Here is an 18377-nt window from a genome sequence, read left to right on the forward strand (position 1 = left end):
GTTGAAGTGCAGTTGTTGAAAATCGGAAGGGTAGGCCTACTGAACACACGTTGGGTAGCCTCTAGCTTCCGCACAGTTAATGCCGTCTGAAATGATTTTCCAGCTCTTGTCAAACATTTCAAAAAGGGGGCTAGTAGCGACACAAGAGATTCTCGGGAACGTGCGAAATATCAAGGACTCTTGTCGAAAATAACATCCACGGATTTCTTGTTGGACTTGGCTTTGACGTACGAATCCTCGCAAGAAACGTCCGAAGTAGCCTAAGCCTCGAACTGCAAAAGAGAGCATGTACTATTTGGGATGCAGATAACAAAATTAACAATCTTGCAAAATTATTTGAAACACATAGGAACGAACCCGGACGACATTATCGCATTGCCAAGGATGCTGAAGAAAACTTAGAGTTCAAAGGTGTGGAATAGCATGTAAACAATTGCAGTAATAGCCCGCTAATCAATCCCCGCATCTATCATCACTTAGAAAATTCCATCCAAGATCGCTTGTTGAATTCAACAGACTTGTTATTTATTAACAGCTGCAAAATAACTTACTTGATTCAACTACTTGGCCAGAGGACACAGTAATGACACACGGAGAAAACGAAATCATTGAAGTGGCAAAGAGATTGCAGTTAGATGAACGCGAAGCTGTGAGAGGACTTCGTGAATATATAACTACGGAAAGAAGATCCCAGAGTCTTCACAATTTGATAACGTCACTAAGATCCCTTCCAATTTCATCGAGCGAGTGTGAACGCAGATTTTCACAAATGAGCCTCATACTGACATCTGACGTGCTTCTCTATACACTTTTTCAAGTTCACTCTTTATACGAATGGTTGGTCTTCCACTGAGAAAGTTTTCACCAGCGAAGTATGTTGGATCCTGGTTGTGCCAGGGACGTAACCCGGCAATTGAGACCCGAATTCGCCAGAGGTTTTATGGTTTTGAATACGATAAATGTCTTAAAAAATTGTAGGCTATAACTTGTATTTTTTGTGTTATTGTTTCACTAAAATACGAATATTTGCATTGAACAACGCTATATCATCTATAGACCATGATAATCTAACCAACAGTTGTACAATGCATTGTTTTGACAATTACATTTACTCTGATTGTTTGTTAATATATGGCGCTGTTAAAACAAAATAAATTGACTTGACTTACTTTAGCAACGTTTTACGTACGGTACCGTACATCAAGTGTGTTGTTTCAAAGTCTTATAAGGGCATATTTCTAAATCTCTTTTACGGCACCTAGCGCATTTGGAAAGTAAAAAACTAACGTTCCGGAAGCTAATCTTCTGGAAATCCACCACTGTTTATAACGTCACTTTAAGCCATCACCACGAACGGTGAGTCTTTTAATCCAGTTAGCGCTGCTGCTTGCAAAATGTCTTACCTTTATTTTGCTACGTCGTTCGGAGCAGAGACTTTAATTAACTGAATTAGCTTTTTTCCCGCGTGAAAAACTATCACGTGTAAAAAAAAGCTCTACAGCTGACCTTTATAACAACTTAAAGCAACAGTTGTAGCCTACGTGCAGTACTGTATAAACTAGAAACCGCAATGTTACACAGTACTACTGTATGTCACGAGCTGTATTGCGCAAATTTCCTGTACCTTTCGCTGTAGGTTTTTTTTTGTTTACTGCATTTTCTGCGTGACTTTTGTCAGTTTGGTGGTACACAGTAAACCTGACTGGATTATACACCTCTTTCTTTAATCAAAAGACAGTTTTGGAATAGTTTGCGGTAGTTCGTCTATAACGTCAGTTTTTGCAATCCCCTAGAGGTGCCGTTATAGGCGAATTCTACTGTATTTTAATGTCTATCGTAAATATATTCTCCATCTTTGAACCGTTCTGCTGGGAGTTCCTACCAAATGCCCACCTATTGGTGCACACCCCTGGAAAGGTAATTCAATACTGAATCCGATACATGTAAAATTTAAGTGGCATATGTTGCGGATAAGTTTTATTTGAGGTTTATTGGAGAAGTGTCAATTATGCAAAAATTGTATTATTCTCTTGATTATCGTCAATATATCCTCCAGCTTTGGACCGTTCTGCTGGGAGTCTTACCAAATGCCCACCTATTAGTGTACACTAGGGTGGCCCTTAAAAATCATTTTTCTGAAATTTACTGCTCCTAACCCTTAAAAAGTTTCGTCCTTACAAAAAATGAGGTCTTGCAAAAAAATTTTAAATTTGAAGATAATTTAGAGGGTGCACAAGACCCCTCAAGTTCCGCATACCCCTAAAAATGCAAAATTTGGATATCTCAAAAACCGCTTGAGTTAGAGATGTGCTTTTGGTCGGAATGGCCCGATTCGGTGAGTTCCCTATTCGGTGAGTTTTTTTTTAAAATTATTGCGCGCCATAGCCTAATTATCATTGCGGTTATAGGGTTAGGGGGTAGGGGATAGGGTTTGGGGGGTTTGGGTTTTTGGGGAGTTTTGGGGTTTTTTGGGGGTTTGGGTTAGGGGGTTAGGGGTTTTAATTAGGCTACGGTACCCGATAATTTTCAAAAAAAAATCCCCGAATAGGGCTCTCACCGAAAAAGGCTCTCACCGAATCGGACTCACCGAATAGTAGCAGACCCGCTTTTGGTGTCTAAAGATGCAGAAGACAAGGTTTTCTATATGCTTTCTGAACATTGAATATGCCCATCTTGAGTAGAAAAGCAGTAATTTTGAAAAAACTACGTTTTAGGGGTTTTGCGTGTAAGATTCATAGTTAAACAATAGTGCAGACCAAAAACCACAATTTTACAATTTACCTTTCTAACCTGTTAAATTGTGATGTTACAAGTAAACAAATAGCATTGTTTAAAGTGACTAGAAATCCAACGACCTGGGCATCAGATACACAATGTTCATAACCTTTAACAACCTGTAAGTACTGTTTTCATGTCCCTGAGTCTAGCTGAGTTCCGAGCTAATGTAAAACTTCATAAAATTCATGTAAAACTTAAAGCTGAGTTCCGAGCTAATGTTCCTGCAGTTGTCAACTGGGATGGAAAGCTTCTCAGAGACTTAACAACCAAACAGCATGTCGACCGCTTGCCGATTATTGTAACTGGTAATGGGGTTTCTCAGCTGTTGCAAGTAGCAAAATAGCGAAATGGAACGGGATCAAAACAAGCAAAAGCTGCTGTAGAAGCTCTCAATGAATGGGGCCTAATAGAACAAGTGATTGCATTATCATTTGACACTACTGCTTCCAACACAGGGCGAAAGCTTGGCTCATGTGTCCTCATTGAATAAGAGCTGCAAAAAGATCTATTGTATCTAGCATGCTGCCATCATATTCATGAGCTGCTAGTACAAACAGCTTTTACCACAATCATGGGAAGCACTGCTTCACCAGATGTTCTGGTATTTAAAAGATTTCAAACAGGCTGGGAGTTTATAGGCAAGACGAGGTTCACCACAATAGCTGAAAACAAAGAAATAGCTGATACAGTCATCGATGTGGATCTATAATAGCTTGGGCTAAAAAATCTTTGAAGGAAAGAAAAGATTTACGTGATGATAACAGAGAATTTATAGAGCTCTCATTAATTTTTATGGGAGCTATTCCTCCGAGAGGTGTTCATTTTATAATTCCTGGCCTAATGCATCATGCTAGATGGATGTCGAAGATTTTGTACTCATTAAAAGTTTGGATGTTTTATGACCAGTTTAAACTTGCAGAAAGAGAAAGGAGTGGGCTCTTGCAGATGTGTATCTTTGCTACAAAATTGTACCTTAAGGCATAGATAGAATCTCCTGCCGCAGCCCCGAATAACGATCTAAATCTTTTGAAGTCTTTTAAAACATATTCCAGCATTAACACTGCAGTGTCGAATGCTGCATTATCCACGTTTTCCTCCCACCTGTGGTATCTGTCTGAAGAACTAGCTGCCCTTGCCTTTTTTGATCGTTGTGTATCGGCCCAAACCTAAAGACTCATGGTTAAAGCAATACAAGAGCGGGAAGAAACTGAGGATGCCCCTTAACGACGGACAATCAATTCTGCAATGACTGATCGACTGGAGTTGTCTGACCAGGTCATTGAGGGGTCATTGTCACTGTTCAAAAAACTGGACATATCAACTGAGTTTATGGAACAGAATCCAGAAACCTGGGCAATCTGTGATGGTTACTGTGAGGCATCAAACATAGTAGACACTGTAACTGTCACAGATGACCACGCTGAGCGAGGTGTAGCTCTCATAGAGGAATAATAACCGCATCCTCACTCACAATGAAGAACAGGTTCAGTATCTGATGCAGGTGGTTGCAGACCTTCGGAAACGATTTCTAAACTGCAATAAAGCCACTTTAGCTGACAAGCATGTGTTGGCAAATTAACAATGCGGACAGAAAAACTATGTAAATTTTATGCCAAGGCAATGCGAAAAGCTAGTTAATTTTGCCGTCAGTGACTGATATTCTGATAAAGCCAATAATTTGTCATAATGCTAAGCTTATGCTTTGTATCATGTAGTTTATTGCGCATTGTTTCCTATTTTTGATTACAAGAAGTGCTTTTGTAGCCTTTTTCAAAAACAAATTACCGAATCTCAGAATTTACATGCATTTTCTTGTAAGGACCACCTTACCCGACCTTGTTATTTGTGTAAGGACCACCCTACTACACAACAACACATGTTTGCAATGTTCTATTTGTTTACTTGTAACATCACAATTTAACAGGTTAGAAAGGTAAATTGTAAAATTGTGGTTTTTGGTCTGCACTATTGTTTAACTATGAATCTTACATGCAAAACCCCTAAAAAGTAGTTTTTTCAAAATTACTGCTTTTCTACTCAAGATGGGCATATTCAATGTTCAGAAAGCATATAGAAAACCTTGTCTTCTGCATCTTTAGACACCAAAAGCACATCTCTAGCTCAAGCGGTTTTCGAGATATCCAAATTTTGCATTTTTAGGGGGATGCGGAACTTGAGGGATCTTGTGCACCCTCTAAATTATCTTCAAATTTAAAATTTTTTTACAAGACCTCATTTTTTGTAAGGACGAAACTTTTTAAGGGTTAGGAGCAGTAAATTTCAGAAAAATGATTTTTAAGGGCCACCCTAGTGTACACCCCTGGAAAGGTAATTCAATACTGAATCCGATGCATGTAAAATTTAAGTGACATATGTTGCGGATTATAGTTTTATTTGAGGTTTAGTGGAGAAGTGTCAATTATGCAAAAATCGTATTACAGTACTATTACTACTCTGGAGTTCAACCAATTCTACAAATGGATCTCTATGACCTGCTCCACCAAATTTATTGCAACTTGAATTCTCTGCCAGTACAAATCACAAAACTTTCAAATTTAATAATGGAATTTTATTGCTCAAATATCTCCATTAACTTGGATAATATCCCATGGAGCGTATCTCGGTATCCAAGTCGGCGATTTTGTCCTGTACGTTGGCGATGGCCTGCTTCCGTAATTTCTGCGAAACATACATAGTAGATGCACAAATATTGTAACATTCTGAATGTGTGTCAGCATTGTCAAGGAAATAGCTTTGATAGTTATCTCAGATGGTAGTGCATGGGTGTTCACATGACCTCGATGAGAGGTATTCGAATAAATAAGAAATATCATCACCGATAACTACCACAGGCCAGGGGGTATCAAGGAAAAGTGAATGAACTTATCTGGAAGTGTAAAGGTGTAAGACGAATTGAAAGTAATTAACCTTTCCGTTTCCACAAAAGTAATTGCTTAGCAAGATTAACAAAAAAAAAACAAGCAACAGCATAGAATGACTTACCAGGGCAGCCTGCTTCTTATCCCAATAAGCCTTTGATTTTGCTTTTCTTTTCACTTCAAGTGTTTCAATCAGTTCCTTGTGTCTCCAGCCGACTTCGTGAGACAAGCGACCAAGAACAGCAAACCTTCTTTTGGGCTTCAGTCTGATCACTTTCAAGCATGACGGAGCGACGAATCTTTGTCTCTGCAATGCAGAATAAATGTAAAAGGTTGCAGATTTAACATCATAATTTCATAAGATTGAATCTACAGCAACAGTTGCATCCTACACGATAAAATTCGTCATTTTTACATTACATTGTTAAATGACGAATTTTGTTGTATGGGATGACACCTTTTTAAAACACAATTCTTGTCTCAGAGCTGTGGATTTAATCATTGCATGCATATGATGCAATCAAACAATGTAGATAGCACATCACTGACAAGTTTTATAAGCTAAAAGTTTGGCAATTTATGCTTTCAATTACATGGAAGCAAAACCACAGCCTCGTTAGGCTAATAAACGACAAAGGCATTGCAACAGACAAAAAGTTTTGAAACTTTTATTTCAGCCACACATTTCTTTACTTTTTTGTTCCGTCACAGAAAACTTTTTGGCTGTAAATTTTGTTATATCAGAACAAAATTTATGTCTTTTTTCACCTCGATGTGACCAAAATAATTAACTTTGGCGCTGAAATAATTGTTTCAGGCGGGAAAATGATTTCAGTAAACATTTTATCAGCAATCTGTTTGTAAAGTAAATTGTTTGGATCTTTTTTTGTCTGTAATTTTTTTAAAACAAAAACTAAGTCATTACAAACAGTGGAAGTCGTAATATTAGGAAGTAGCCTATTTCTATAATTTGTAAGCTGTTGTCTAGTGAATAATTGCCTCAAAACAGGCATCATGGATTACACTATAAAAAGGAACAATCAGTTTTATAAAAAATAACCAAGTATCGCGTCGTGCTTAACGCTATTCGTCGTGTGCGGCATTAGGACCGCGGCATAAAGTCGTGTATCCGCAAAATCACAACCAACCTTGATGAAAACCCAAAGCATACAAACTGTAGCAAGATGACCATTTTTGAAAATTTTTGTTTTGATTACCTTGTCATATGGTGGAGGTACGCCTTCAAAAACCTTTAACTTGTCTAAAGCTGCTGCTCCCCTAGGAAGTTTATGAGGCAACATTCCTCGCACTGTACGCCATAGAATCTTTGAGGGGGCCCTGCAAAGTTGCATTGTTTGATTGAAGGTTATGCGCCATAGGGTTGGTCGAGGTTTTTATAACAAGCCAATAAAAACAACACGACAGCATTTATCTTTACAAAAAAGAATATGAGGTTTCCAAACATCTAGTGCAAATTACATCTAACGTCAGATATCGTTGGGGTAAAACCAAATGGAGTTATGTCCAAAATCATCAAACTGAGATAACTGCAAAAAATTGTTTGAATGTTTGTGATATCTCAAATGGATCAAATCAACCAGTGCCACAATACTTACAACCTTGTTTTGCAAGCCTTGAGTGCTGGAAAGAACTACGCTCAAAAACCGAGACACTGCAATAAAACTAAAAGTGGACATAACCCAGTTTGGTTTTACCTCAACGATATATACAGTTGCCTCAGATGGTAGTGCATGGGTGTCACATTATAATTCAAACTGGTGTGTAAAATCATCATCATTGACAACAAAACATAGAACACAACACAAGTAAAAATCTTTCGAGTATTAGGCAGTCTATAGCAGGGGTTCGCAAATACTTTTTGGCACGACCCTTAAAAAATTGTTCTAAATTCTCGCCATCCAAGCATTTTGTGAGTACATATTGTATATAATTTTGTGGAAAATACTATGTAATTAAATATCGATGTTTAGACTACTAATTGACAGAAGCTATTGTCTTGCACAAAATAGTATTCAACTAAGTACATAAAACAGTAAGTATATGAATGCATTTAATCTACCTAATGAGACATATGGACTGTTTGTTGAATACGCAACCAGTCAATTCAAGGTTTAATTTGAGAGACGACAATCCGAAGATAGTCTTCCACTTCTAGTCTTGATCTACATTTGCATTTGATATAAGATATGGCAAAAGAACATTCATTGTAGTCGCTGATAATTGTGAATGTGCTTTTGCAACTGATATCCAAAATTCAGCCAAAGTTCTTTTAGTATCAAAGGCAATCTTTAAACCGCGGTCACCGGTCACTTGACAGGTCATCCAATGCTTCAATTCATATCTGGTGAGCATTTGATGCTGTGATAATATCCAGTTGTATTGTGGCGTCATCACAGGAAAATATTTGTCAAACATTAGAGAAAGACTACAGGCCTCGAAATATCCGGCGGTCATGACCTCCGGAATGACCTCGAATGTCTGCCGAAGCCGGCTCATTGGTCGGGACAAAAATAGAGCTAATGCAGCAAAATAATATTTTAAACTTGAATTGTTACAATTGTTTGTTTAACGTGAACAAATACGGAGCTGAAACAATAATAGTACAGGCAATTGCTTTAAACATCACATTGGAGTGGCGTGGTTAACGAGCTGATGGCAAAAGTAGCCATTTTTACATCATTTCAACGCCTTGCAATGTTGTCTTGAAATAAAGTTTTCTGAACTTTTCCGCAGGATATGTATTCTAGTTTTAACAATGAGGATTATTGCGTTACATTGATCGTTTGTTAAAAAGAAACGTCACAGAGAAGCAAGTCTCAGCTGGGTTCCGCACGTGCTTAGGCGAATGTGGCCACGGAATAAGTGATCGTGGTTGCTTTTGTAATAAGGAAATTTGGATTGTTGTTTTCAATTGTGTTTATTGCGTCATTATACGACTGTCATCAACGCACTGATTTATTTGCAAGCAATCTGCTCCAGTATACTTCAGGGTCGGTTAATTAAGCCTTCAACCATTGCAGAGTTATTCTGTTGTAGAAAATCTTCTACAAACACGACTACACAATACTGTACGTAGTGTGACTTACATGCAAAAAATATGTCTGGTTGAGATACTAAATGTCCGCTGAAAGGGCCAGTCCGTTAGGACATGCTTGACCGCCGGAAAAAAGTACAAATTTTGAGGCCTGGACTATGAAGATAAAGAATTATGGATTGCTTCACAATGTCTTTTTGAACATTTTGATCTTGTATGGTATGGCAGTTTTGTCAATCAGTCAGAGTCGGTAAAATTTGCAGTAAGAAGAAATAAATAATCACTTCGCACATAGCCGTACGAGATCAAACCATGTTGGGGGGGCAGAAAGTAAATTTGCCCAAATCTGCACGCTTTTATAGAAAGTGCCCAAATATGTCACTGATCATTTGACACATAATTTTCAATAGAATTATTACTTTCGGCTTCCTGGCTTAAATCCATAACTATTAGTTCTTTTTTTGTAATCAGAGTAAAACCTTTTTTTGCACACTGTACATTTTACCTTATATCTGTACGATCTTTTTTTAGAATCCATTGCTTATCTTAAAAATAACTTACCTATCTGTGTTAAAACACCTCATTGAGTAGGCCTATGCATTTAAGTGCTTTAATTAATTCTCCATTGTATATTATCTATGCCAATGAGGTAATGTCAAAACTAAGATAGGCATACACATCCAGATATAATGTTTTAGGTATGTTGCTCTCATAGTCAAATTTCTGCAGTATTGCAGGCGCTTGCTAACTGCTGACATCAGAACCAAGGGCTATACATCTGCAGTAGGCCTAAACTATAGTACGGTACACATAACCAATGCATGCCATCGTGCAGCAGTAACCGTTGAATGCTTGAGTTAAAAACTATAAAAATACGGTTTCTATATCATCACAAGAAACACTTTCTGTGCATGCAGCTTGCCAACATTTTTTTGCAACCAGAAAAGCAGGTCAAGTTAATGCACACAACTGGATCTGGTCTCCACAGAACAGAAGTTAAGATATTAACGAAAAAAAGTGGAGCTGCCATGTTTCACACAAGATCTTGCAAAGCAAATATTTTGCCAGCTTGCATGGCAGGTTTTGAGTTTGGAAAGCTTTGAAATAAATGAATATATTATGATTGGTTTGAGATTATACAGTATATTTCAGCAGTAGCATTTTAAATGTTGGTGAAATTAACATGACACAGTTTGCATAAACAAGCTAAATATTTTTTTTTATTTTGTGGCGCAACTGCAACATTTTAATTTGTGTAGTTTTATAAAAGTAACCAAACAAAGCTAAGCAACACCACAACATTAACATTACATTTAACAGGTATAGCAATTTTTGTTAAATGTTGTGGTGTTGCTTAGCTATGTCCGTTTATGGTTGAAAAAGTACTGTAACCTCTCCACCCGCATTGTTTTATAAAAGTATTTACTAGATTTATATAAATTCATGTTTTGTAGTTGCCCAAATTAAGATGATGCATTTATGGATATTATGAAAAAAATTAAAGACTTTGTAAATTTTGATGCCGAGGCAACTGCATCATGCCAATTTGGGCAGTTTTATAAATAGACTATGGATCAGATAATTTTGTTGCCCAAATGAGTCGTGACCCACTATGGTCCCCTGGTCTACAGTATTGTTTTTTTTTATATATTTCCATCAATTTATAGTACCCAACTGTGGTTGAGTAGCAAACATTGCAGTAGCCATTAAAATGCTAGTCTGTAACCACAAATATTTAAAGGCAATTTGTTGATTATGCTTGGATAAAAGTTCGCAACCTGTCTATTCACAAACATGCCTGAAATGGAAAGGACCACGTCTTGGGTTTGTTCGGATTCTTTTTCGGAGAAATTCCAAGTACTTGAGTTTGTTTCGATAGAAGTTACCAGATATGATTATTTCCTCACATCGAACAACTACCACTTTTTGACCTGAACAGCATCACAAGTTGTTGACATAACCACTTTACGTTTTTGCTGAAGAACTAATGTAAAGCAAAAAGTTCATTCTTACAAAGCAATATAGATATATAATTTCTATATAGTATTATATACGGTATGCAGATCATTTATTCTTATCCGTTCACAGCCATTACTAAACAGTAATACATTTTTTTTATCTCTAGGGACAAACTTATGTAACAGTACTTGTCTGGTTGTTGCAAGTCAGACATGCGGCTTGCCATGTTGATTTGCGCGGCCTGAGGGATACTCAGAATAATTTTAAAAGAGTAGGCTATAAATACTGTATACTAGCCATCTCAAGTTATATTTCATTGTTTGCAGCATTGGCAGTACAACCAGGTTGAGGAAGGCGCGTAATGAATCGTAAAAACTTTGTGAATAGCATTTTTGCATCTTATCTTCACATCAAAGCAAGTGTGCATTTTCATGAACTGTGTAATGTTAAGCTGAAGCTTTGTGATACAATAACTCTGCATTGCAATTTTACAATGCAAGTTTAGCACTTAGAAGTGTGTAGAACAGTGTTGCCAACTTTGCAGTTTTCCTGACAACTTAGCAAGCCTATGTTTTTAAATTTCCTTTTTTAGATTTGAGAGTTCCTTGATTTTTTTTTCAACTAGTTTTTGGGCTTGATTTTGAGAATGTTTTGCTGTAGTCAATATTCAGGCACTTTTCATTTTTTCTGCTTTTAAAATAATGGTTGTGTGAAAACTGGGCACACAGGGAGTAAGTGAGCATACAACATTCAGTGTGAAAAGTTGTCACGTCACAGTATTGACGTACAGAAAACCTTCTGACTGCAAAGCCATATACCTTTCATTTGTGTAAATTACTTTACAACAGTTCATACACATAAACATGATGTTGGTGAAATCTGGTTTTTAGAAATCACTTTTGATTTTACGAAAAACAATTAATTTCTGTTGACCTGCATATTTTGGGCTTGTTTTTACGCAATAACCTATCTTTATTAGAAACTAATAAAAAATGTCCTGCAAGAAAAGTTGATGTAGCCCATGTTATCTTTCAAAGTTTCCTATTTGGCCTGCAAGTGAAAAAGGTTGCACAATGCACATTAGGGTGGCTTGTTTTTGAACTTTTTTTTAAATTCTCTTGGGGTAGTGGAAAAATGGTGCCAATGAGTGAGAAAACAATCATGACAAAATTTGAGATTTTTAAAAAATTGTCTTCAGCCTCCTCATGTGGCCCAAAAATCGAAAAATGGGGTCAAAAACGCAATTTTTTTCAAACATATTTTTAGTTTGGGTAGATACAATATTGTTTAGATATATGTAATTAACCTAAGAAAAAAAATTGGAGTCATTTGAACTATTCCTTCAGCTTCCTCACAGCTTCTGAAAATTTCAATTTTGCTGAAAATTTCGCATTTTTGTGCGTGGTTACATGATACATAATTGCGTTAGACATTTTGCCAGCTATAAAACGTCATTGTATTTTTCTTTATAGACCTGCCCTGAGCTGTTGGGTCATTTTTTAATGAAATTGGATTAATTTGGTAGGAAAAAGTGACGTCTTTTATTTGAATTTACGTCACTGAAGATTCGATTACGTCAAGTTTGTAGTTACGTAACCACAAACAAAAATGCGAAATTTTTAGCAAAATGAAAATTTTCAGAAGCTGTGACGTAGCTGAAGGAATATTTCAAATGACTTCAATTTTTTTTAGGTTATTTAGATATATCTAAACAATATTGTATTTACCCAAACTAAAAATATTTTTGAAAAAAATTGCGTTTTTGACCATTTTTTGATTTTTGGGCCCCATGAGGAGGCTGAAGACAATTTGTTACAAATCTCAAATTTTGTCATGATTATTTTCTCACTCATTGGCACCATTTCCCCACTACCGAAAGAATTTAAAAAAAAATTTCAAAAATGAGCCACCCTAATGCACATGCCTGCTGAAAGTGAACAGTTTGTTAAAAAATACATCTATTAATGTCAGTTTAAACAGCTTGTCCACAGTGTCTTCATAAAATATTGAATGTCAGTTAAGGAAAAAACTTAAATGTCTCAGATGGTAGTGCATGGTTGTTCACATCGCCTCGGAAGAGATATTCGAACAAATATGTAATTCATCATCATAGACAAAGCTGTTAAGATTATAATTTAGCCACAGGGCAACTTACAATGAAAATGTGATCAAGTTACATACAAACATACCATTCAACAAGGTCTTCGCCACTAAAGCTGACAACCGACCCAAAAGATGGTTTCTGCCATCAATTACACGAACCTGAAAATACAGTATGAAAATGTTATTCATGAGGTAGCTATTCTTACCACAAAAAGTAACCACAGCCACAAGTGTCAACTTTTATTTTTGCACGGGGTGGCAGATAGCACAATATGGCAACCTAAAAACTTAAGCCAAGGGAATTCGCTGCCCCACGATTTTTGATAGCTTCTTCCTTCAACAGCGATTATCCTGCTCGTGCTCGGTTTTTCTACCTCCTTAATTGTGCTAACGCTTTTTGGCAGTGGCACACTTTCGTTTCGCTCAAGCGTTTAGTCACTTTCATGCTGGCTGAAATCCTGACTAGACGCAACAAAAAATGACTCAATGAAGGGCTGCAATTTTGAACGCTTTTTCAGTGACATCTTTAAGCTGAATAAAACTGGAATGTCGGCGAAAACTTTTACTGGACTTTTCAGAATTTTTTCTATGATGTAACAAGCAACTCCTATGTCAGACCAATAAATTCTCGCCTCAGACTTTTACAGGACGACTTTTTGTAATCTTTTCTATGAGGTAACAAGCAACTTCTATGTCAGACCAATAAATTCCCGCCTCACAGTTTGTCACGCATTGAAGTAGAAATTAGAAAGTAGAAATTAAAGCATGAAGTAGACTACAGTACACTCCGATTAAAATCAGAAAATAATTCAAAATGCAAAATCTTGGGTAATTGAAAAAGGTTGCTTTTATTATTGGGAATTGACAGGAGGTGTAGCTCTCCTCAAATAGAATCATGTAAACGTGTAAATTTGCAGAACGTTAAAACTGCTACTTTACTAAGTGCACTTTTTAAATGAAACTCAAAAAGTTTCAAAAATTGCATTTTTTTAATGAAATTTGAAAATAGATATTCATTTAGGGGTGGAGCTACCGGATGCAACCTAGTTCGTACCCTGAAAAAATCGAGAGAAAAAATTAAAAAAGCGGAAGTCGCTGATCGCAGTTTCTGCTAACCCTTACCCTAACGCTAACCCTCGCTCATCGTAGTTTCCGCAAACATTTTTCCGCAGTTTCTGCTAACCCTAACCATAGAGTAATCTATGCTCTAACCCTAACCCTCGCTGATCGCAGTTTCCGCAAACATTTTCCCGCAGTTTCCGCTAACCTTAACTATAGAGTAATCTATGCTCTAACCCTCGCTGACCGGAGTTTCCGCAAACATTTTTCCGCAGTTTCCGCTAACCCTAACTATAGAGTAATCTATGTTCTAACCCTAACCCTCGCTGATCGCAGTTTCCGCAAACATTTTTCCGCAAACCCAGACTCTAACTATAGAGTAATCTATGCTCTAACCCTAACTGATCGCAATTTCCGTAAACATTTTTCCGCAGTTTCCGCTAAACCTAACCCTCCAGTTTGTTTCAAATAGCTAAAAATATTTGTTTTTAGTTTCAAAATATTTGTTTCAAATAGTTTGGAAACTCCAATCAGCGACTTCGGCTTTGTGCTATTAAACTGCGATCAGCGACTTCGGCTTTTTTTCTATTTTTTCTCTCGATCTTTTCAGGGTACGAACTGTTCAAGGTACGAACTAGGTTGCACCTGAGCTACCAATCATCGAGATAATTCTATTTCCAAGTATTTTATAGCTGTTATAATTTATAGCGATATTATAAGCAGTTTAAAATTTTTCAAAAAAACGTTTTGAGGGAGGCAATGGAAAGATTGTATTTTATTGATTAATAAATCCCATTGTAAACCTAACAAATGTAACAATGACTTATGAAAAATAACAAATAAAACGATCGCAACAACAACAAGGAAAAAACTCATAGCCGCGTGTTGCGTAATCTTCACGTAGCTTGCTTGATGTTACGCGAGTATCATGCTTGTGACAAAAACAATCATTTTCTTCGCAATACTGTATTGGTTCACCCCTTGCTTTACGTTGACTTGAAGCGAAAACCAATAATCAAAAAAAGATTGAAATGTCCATTCAAATCACATTTATTTGCAGTAAGTAATGTAACCTAAACAGGGTGGCTGCCACCCCGTAAGTCAGCGCCAGTGACCACAGCATTTAAGATTATGGTTTCATCACTTGAACACGATATATGTTCAAGCACATCTTTTGCTAGTAGGTTTGCACATATTACAGTTGCATTGTTCAGTAGCTGAATTAAATGAAGGTATGTTGTGATCTTATTTTGCTGATTAGGAATTAAGCATAATATTCTTGCTTGCACAACTTCGAAAAAAATCATTTCAGAGGTCATGTTTACAAATGATGGAGAAATTAACACAAAAAAATGCTTAGAAAAACCTATGGTATTCTATGAGGTTTTGTCGGTTTCAAGTCTTTTATTTTAATTTAGAAAAAAGAACACATTTTAACTTACGGCAGCTTAAGATCTGAGACCTAGGTCATGTATGTCTTGCCTCAGCAATTTCGATTCATATCATTGTATAACACAAATCAAACAATGTAGGTAATACATCATTGGCAAGTCTAACTTTTGAAAACATGCCACCATTTTTGGGTGCAACCTAATTCGTACCATGAACAATTCGTACCGTCAGTTCATACCTTGAAAAGATCAAGTGAAAAAAAAAAAAAGCCAAAGTTGCTGATTGCAGTTTTCGTTGTTTCAATCACTCAAACTAAATTTTTAATAAAGCAGTCACTATTTGTTCCATGTATGGCAAGACATAGCCTATGAGACTAAGGTCCCTTTATAATTTGAGGGGTGCAACTTATTTTGTCCTATGAACACTTTGTCCCTAAAAAGATCAAGGAAAAAATGTAACAAAGCATAACATTTAAAATTTTTTCACTTGAAATGATTGAAAAAAAACACAGATTGTCCTGCCTTGTGGTATCATGCACGTTATAACGTCCGCGTTTTGTCGCTTCTACCTTTTTCTAGACCTCTGCTATGTTTGTCATGTACTGTTTTATCGTTGTGATGGTCAGAAATAATAACAAACTAAACTGAACGGCCACAAAAATGCGTAGCCTAACGATTGAGTCACTTCAGGTTAGAATTTAGTAAAAAAAGCACATCCTGGTGGTATTAAACTCATATCCTTAGGAGTACGAGCCAGACAAAGATCGCACGCGCCACTGATTCACTTGGCAGAAACTGGTAAAAGAAAAAAATATGCAGCAAGCGCGCAGTAAAGATAAAAAAAGGCATGGAACGTCTACATCTACGGGTTTGTAAGTATAGCAACTTCTAATTTTAAATTGTTTGCGGAAACTCCAATTAGTGACTTTGGCTTTGTTGTACTTTTTCCTCTCGATCTTTTCAGGGGCCAAAATCGGACAAAGTGTTTAGCGTACAAAAGAGGTTGCGTCTGAATTATTCTGCGTGATTCGCCTTATCAATCTGCAAAATTGTGAAGTAAATAATGCAATAACACGCAAACCCTGATAAAAGCATTTTTATTTGACATTATTATTTTTATGCTATTTGAAAGTCACGATGTCAATTTTTATAAAAAACAGAGTTTTTTTTAAAACGTAACTTAAAAACTAAGGAACAAGTTATGTAGTTAGCGTAAAAAGATAAAATTTACACAAGTTGTAACAACATTACTGATAAATAAATTGTTTAACTTTATTTTGTCAAATTATTTACAAATTTGTGAAGTGGATGCAATTATGTTGATGTTCGCAAATGTACTTTAATTACCCCGTTAAAAGTCACAATTACATGAATATGTGTAAATAATTACATTTCATTACCAGTAGAATTGATCGAATTCTGATATGATAACTGTAGCTATGGATAGCCTAGTGAACAACATTACGCTAAATAGTTGGTTTTAACCACACTGACTACTACCAAACTTTACATCAAAAACTGCAGTTTTGGCAAACGCATCATATCTTGCAAAGTTTTGTTGCAGATTTATCAATACAATTCATTTGAAATAGTAACATACCCTCTTAAACCGGTCCGCCATTGCGCTGGAGGAAAAAGAGAGACCACGCACAATTCAGAAATTACGTAAAACTGTAGAGTTGCCAAGGTCAAAATCTTTAATTGTATAAGGATATTTAGACTTCTTTTTCTTTGTTGGAAATGAGTTTCAATTTTTTTAGATACTTTCAATTTCTGAGATCAAAGCAAAAAATGACGATAATTTCCGCAACATAAAATGGGTCCAAAGACACATTCGCAACACCTTAAAAAAAATTAAAAATAAAGAAAATTTACTACAGCTCAAAAACAGGTCTTTGAGGAAAAAAATTGTTTAGCCTAGGCTACTGCTTTTCTTGGCTTTTAAAATGAAATAATGCTTTGAATGTCGCCACAGAAGCGCGATATTATTGATCAAATTATACAACGCTCTTTTTACCGCTTCCAAAACACCAATTAGTGGACTATATCTTTGTGTAGGGGTTCACCCTTATTCATAATTAATTGGTGCAGGGTGTATCGGCATTTTAATATAAACAATATTACAATATAGGCTACTGCTGTAAAAAAAACTAGATCTTTCATAGCTTAAGTTGCATCCATCGGTATTGTATTGTTGATCATCATTATTAATTACTACTTTAAATCAGAAAACCAGCAAATCTATGCTATTTTGTTGAATTTACAAAAGAAATAATAACCTAGGCCTACGTTTTCCCTTTCTTGGAAAATTCCGGGACGAGGAAATTGTGTTTCAACGGTTGATAGCACAAGACTTGTGCAAAAATAAATGTTCAGGAAACGACTAAGATGTTCAAGAATAGCATTCAGAAGTGTTGAAAGGGCTTATCCAGCGTATACTTTTGCATTTGAGATAATTTCTTTTACGGTAATTCAAAAACATTTTAGGAGGGTTGCTTGTATACATTACAGAAGGAAGCCCGACGTCATTAATTTTTTTTGTAATTACCTGGTTTAAGTAGGCTGTTCTGCATTCAACCCAGCGTCATATTTTTTTAAGACAAACACTGCGTCCTGCTAATTTTTAATTTCAATATTTCAAGGGTGATGCAATTACTTGTTTTGGAGACGGCCTTTTTCATTACCCAATTATTTTCATTACTTTTTCATTCCTCTGAAAACGGCCCTGTAAAATCTTTTAGTTTCCGTAGTTTTGTAAAACTCCATAGCCCTTTGCATGGTTATGTAGTCAAAGATGGAGTCCCAACAGATTGTAGACTCAGTCTGATGTTTTTGATCCGAATTTTCAACCTATAAGCTACCGTACTTTAAAAAACATATTATGCTTCTTTACACTAAGGTACGGTACCGTACCGTAGAGACCCAGTAGCTATGGTGCGTTATCAAGTGTGTTGATAGTCATGTGGGATATACAATGTACAACTCTTGATGCGTTTTATTTTAACTCATAAAAAAGCATTAACTTATAAGGCAGCCTTAGCTCAGTGGTTACGCACCTGGTTCAAGATCACGCGGCGCTGGTTCGGCTCTCGGGGTGTGCGCTTGAGCAACGCATTTCAGGACTGCTCTCCATTCAGCTCTCATTCAACAATC

The 18377-nt window shown here is 36.4% G+C and overlaps 1 protein-coding gene and 4 non-coding genes across 5 annotated transcripts; all 5 read right to left on the minus strand.

The window, feature by feature from the left end:
• Positions 1-5325: 5325 nt before the first annotated feature.
• Positions 5326-16894, minus strand: LOC145766437 (large ribosomal subunit protein uL13-like). Its single transcript, XM_082578148.1, has 6 exons — positions 16825-16894; positions 12861-12933; positions 10511-10643; positions 6875-6995; positions 5782-5964; positions 5326-5457 (listed from the first exon to the last, which is right to left on the minus strand). Exons 1-6 carry the CDS (start codon positions 16843-16845, stop codon positions 5368-5370), a joined length of 621 nt encoding a protein of 206 aa, XP_082434274.1. The 5' UTR covers positions 16846-16894; the 3' UTR covers positions 5326-5367.
• On the minus strand, positions 5539-5622 carry LOC145767685 (small nucleolar RNA Z195/SNORD33/SNORD32 family). The gene has a single exon (XR_014288850.1). It is a non-coding gene; the product is annotated as a small nucleolar RNA Z195/SNORD33/SNORD32 family (small nucleolar RNA).
• LOC145767684 (small nucleolar RNA Z195/SNORD33/SNORD32 family) lies at positions 7389-7462 on the minus strand. The gene has a single exon (XR_014288849.1). It is a non-coding gene; the product is annotated as a small nucleolar RNA Z195/SNORD33/SNORD32 family (small nucleolar RNA).
• On the minus strand, positions 12705-12789 carry LOC145767686 (small nucleolar RNA Z195/SNORD33/SNORD32 family). Its single transcript, XR_014288851.1, has one exon. It is a non-coding gene; the product is annotated as a small nucleolar RNA Z195/SNORD33/SNORD32 family (small nucleolar RNA).
• LOC145767689 (small nucleolar RNA SNORD34) lies at positions 15310-15385 on the minus strand. The gene has a single exon (XR_014288854.1). It is a non-coding gene; the product is annotated as a small nucleolar RNA SNORD34 (small nucleolar RNA).
• Positions 16895-18377: the final 1483 nt, after the last annotated feature.

This window comes from Aplidium turbinatum, chromosome 3 (genome assembly GCF_918807975.1).
Source record: "Aplidium turbinatum chromosome 3, kaAplTurb1.1, whole genome shotgun sequence".
In the NCBI taxonomy this organism is placed as follows: domain Eukaryota; kingdom Metazoa; phylum Chordata; class Ascidiacea; order Aplousobranchia; family Polyclinidae; genus Aplidium; species Aplidium turbinatum.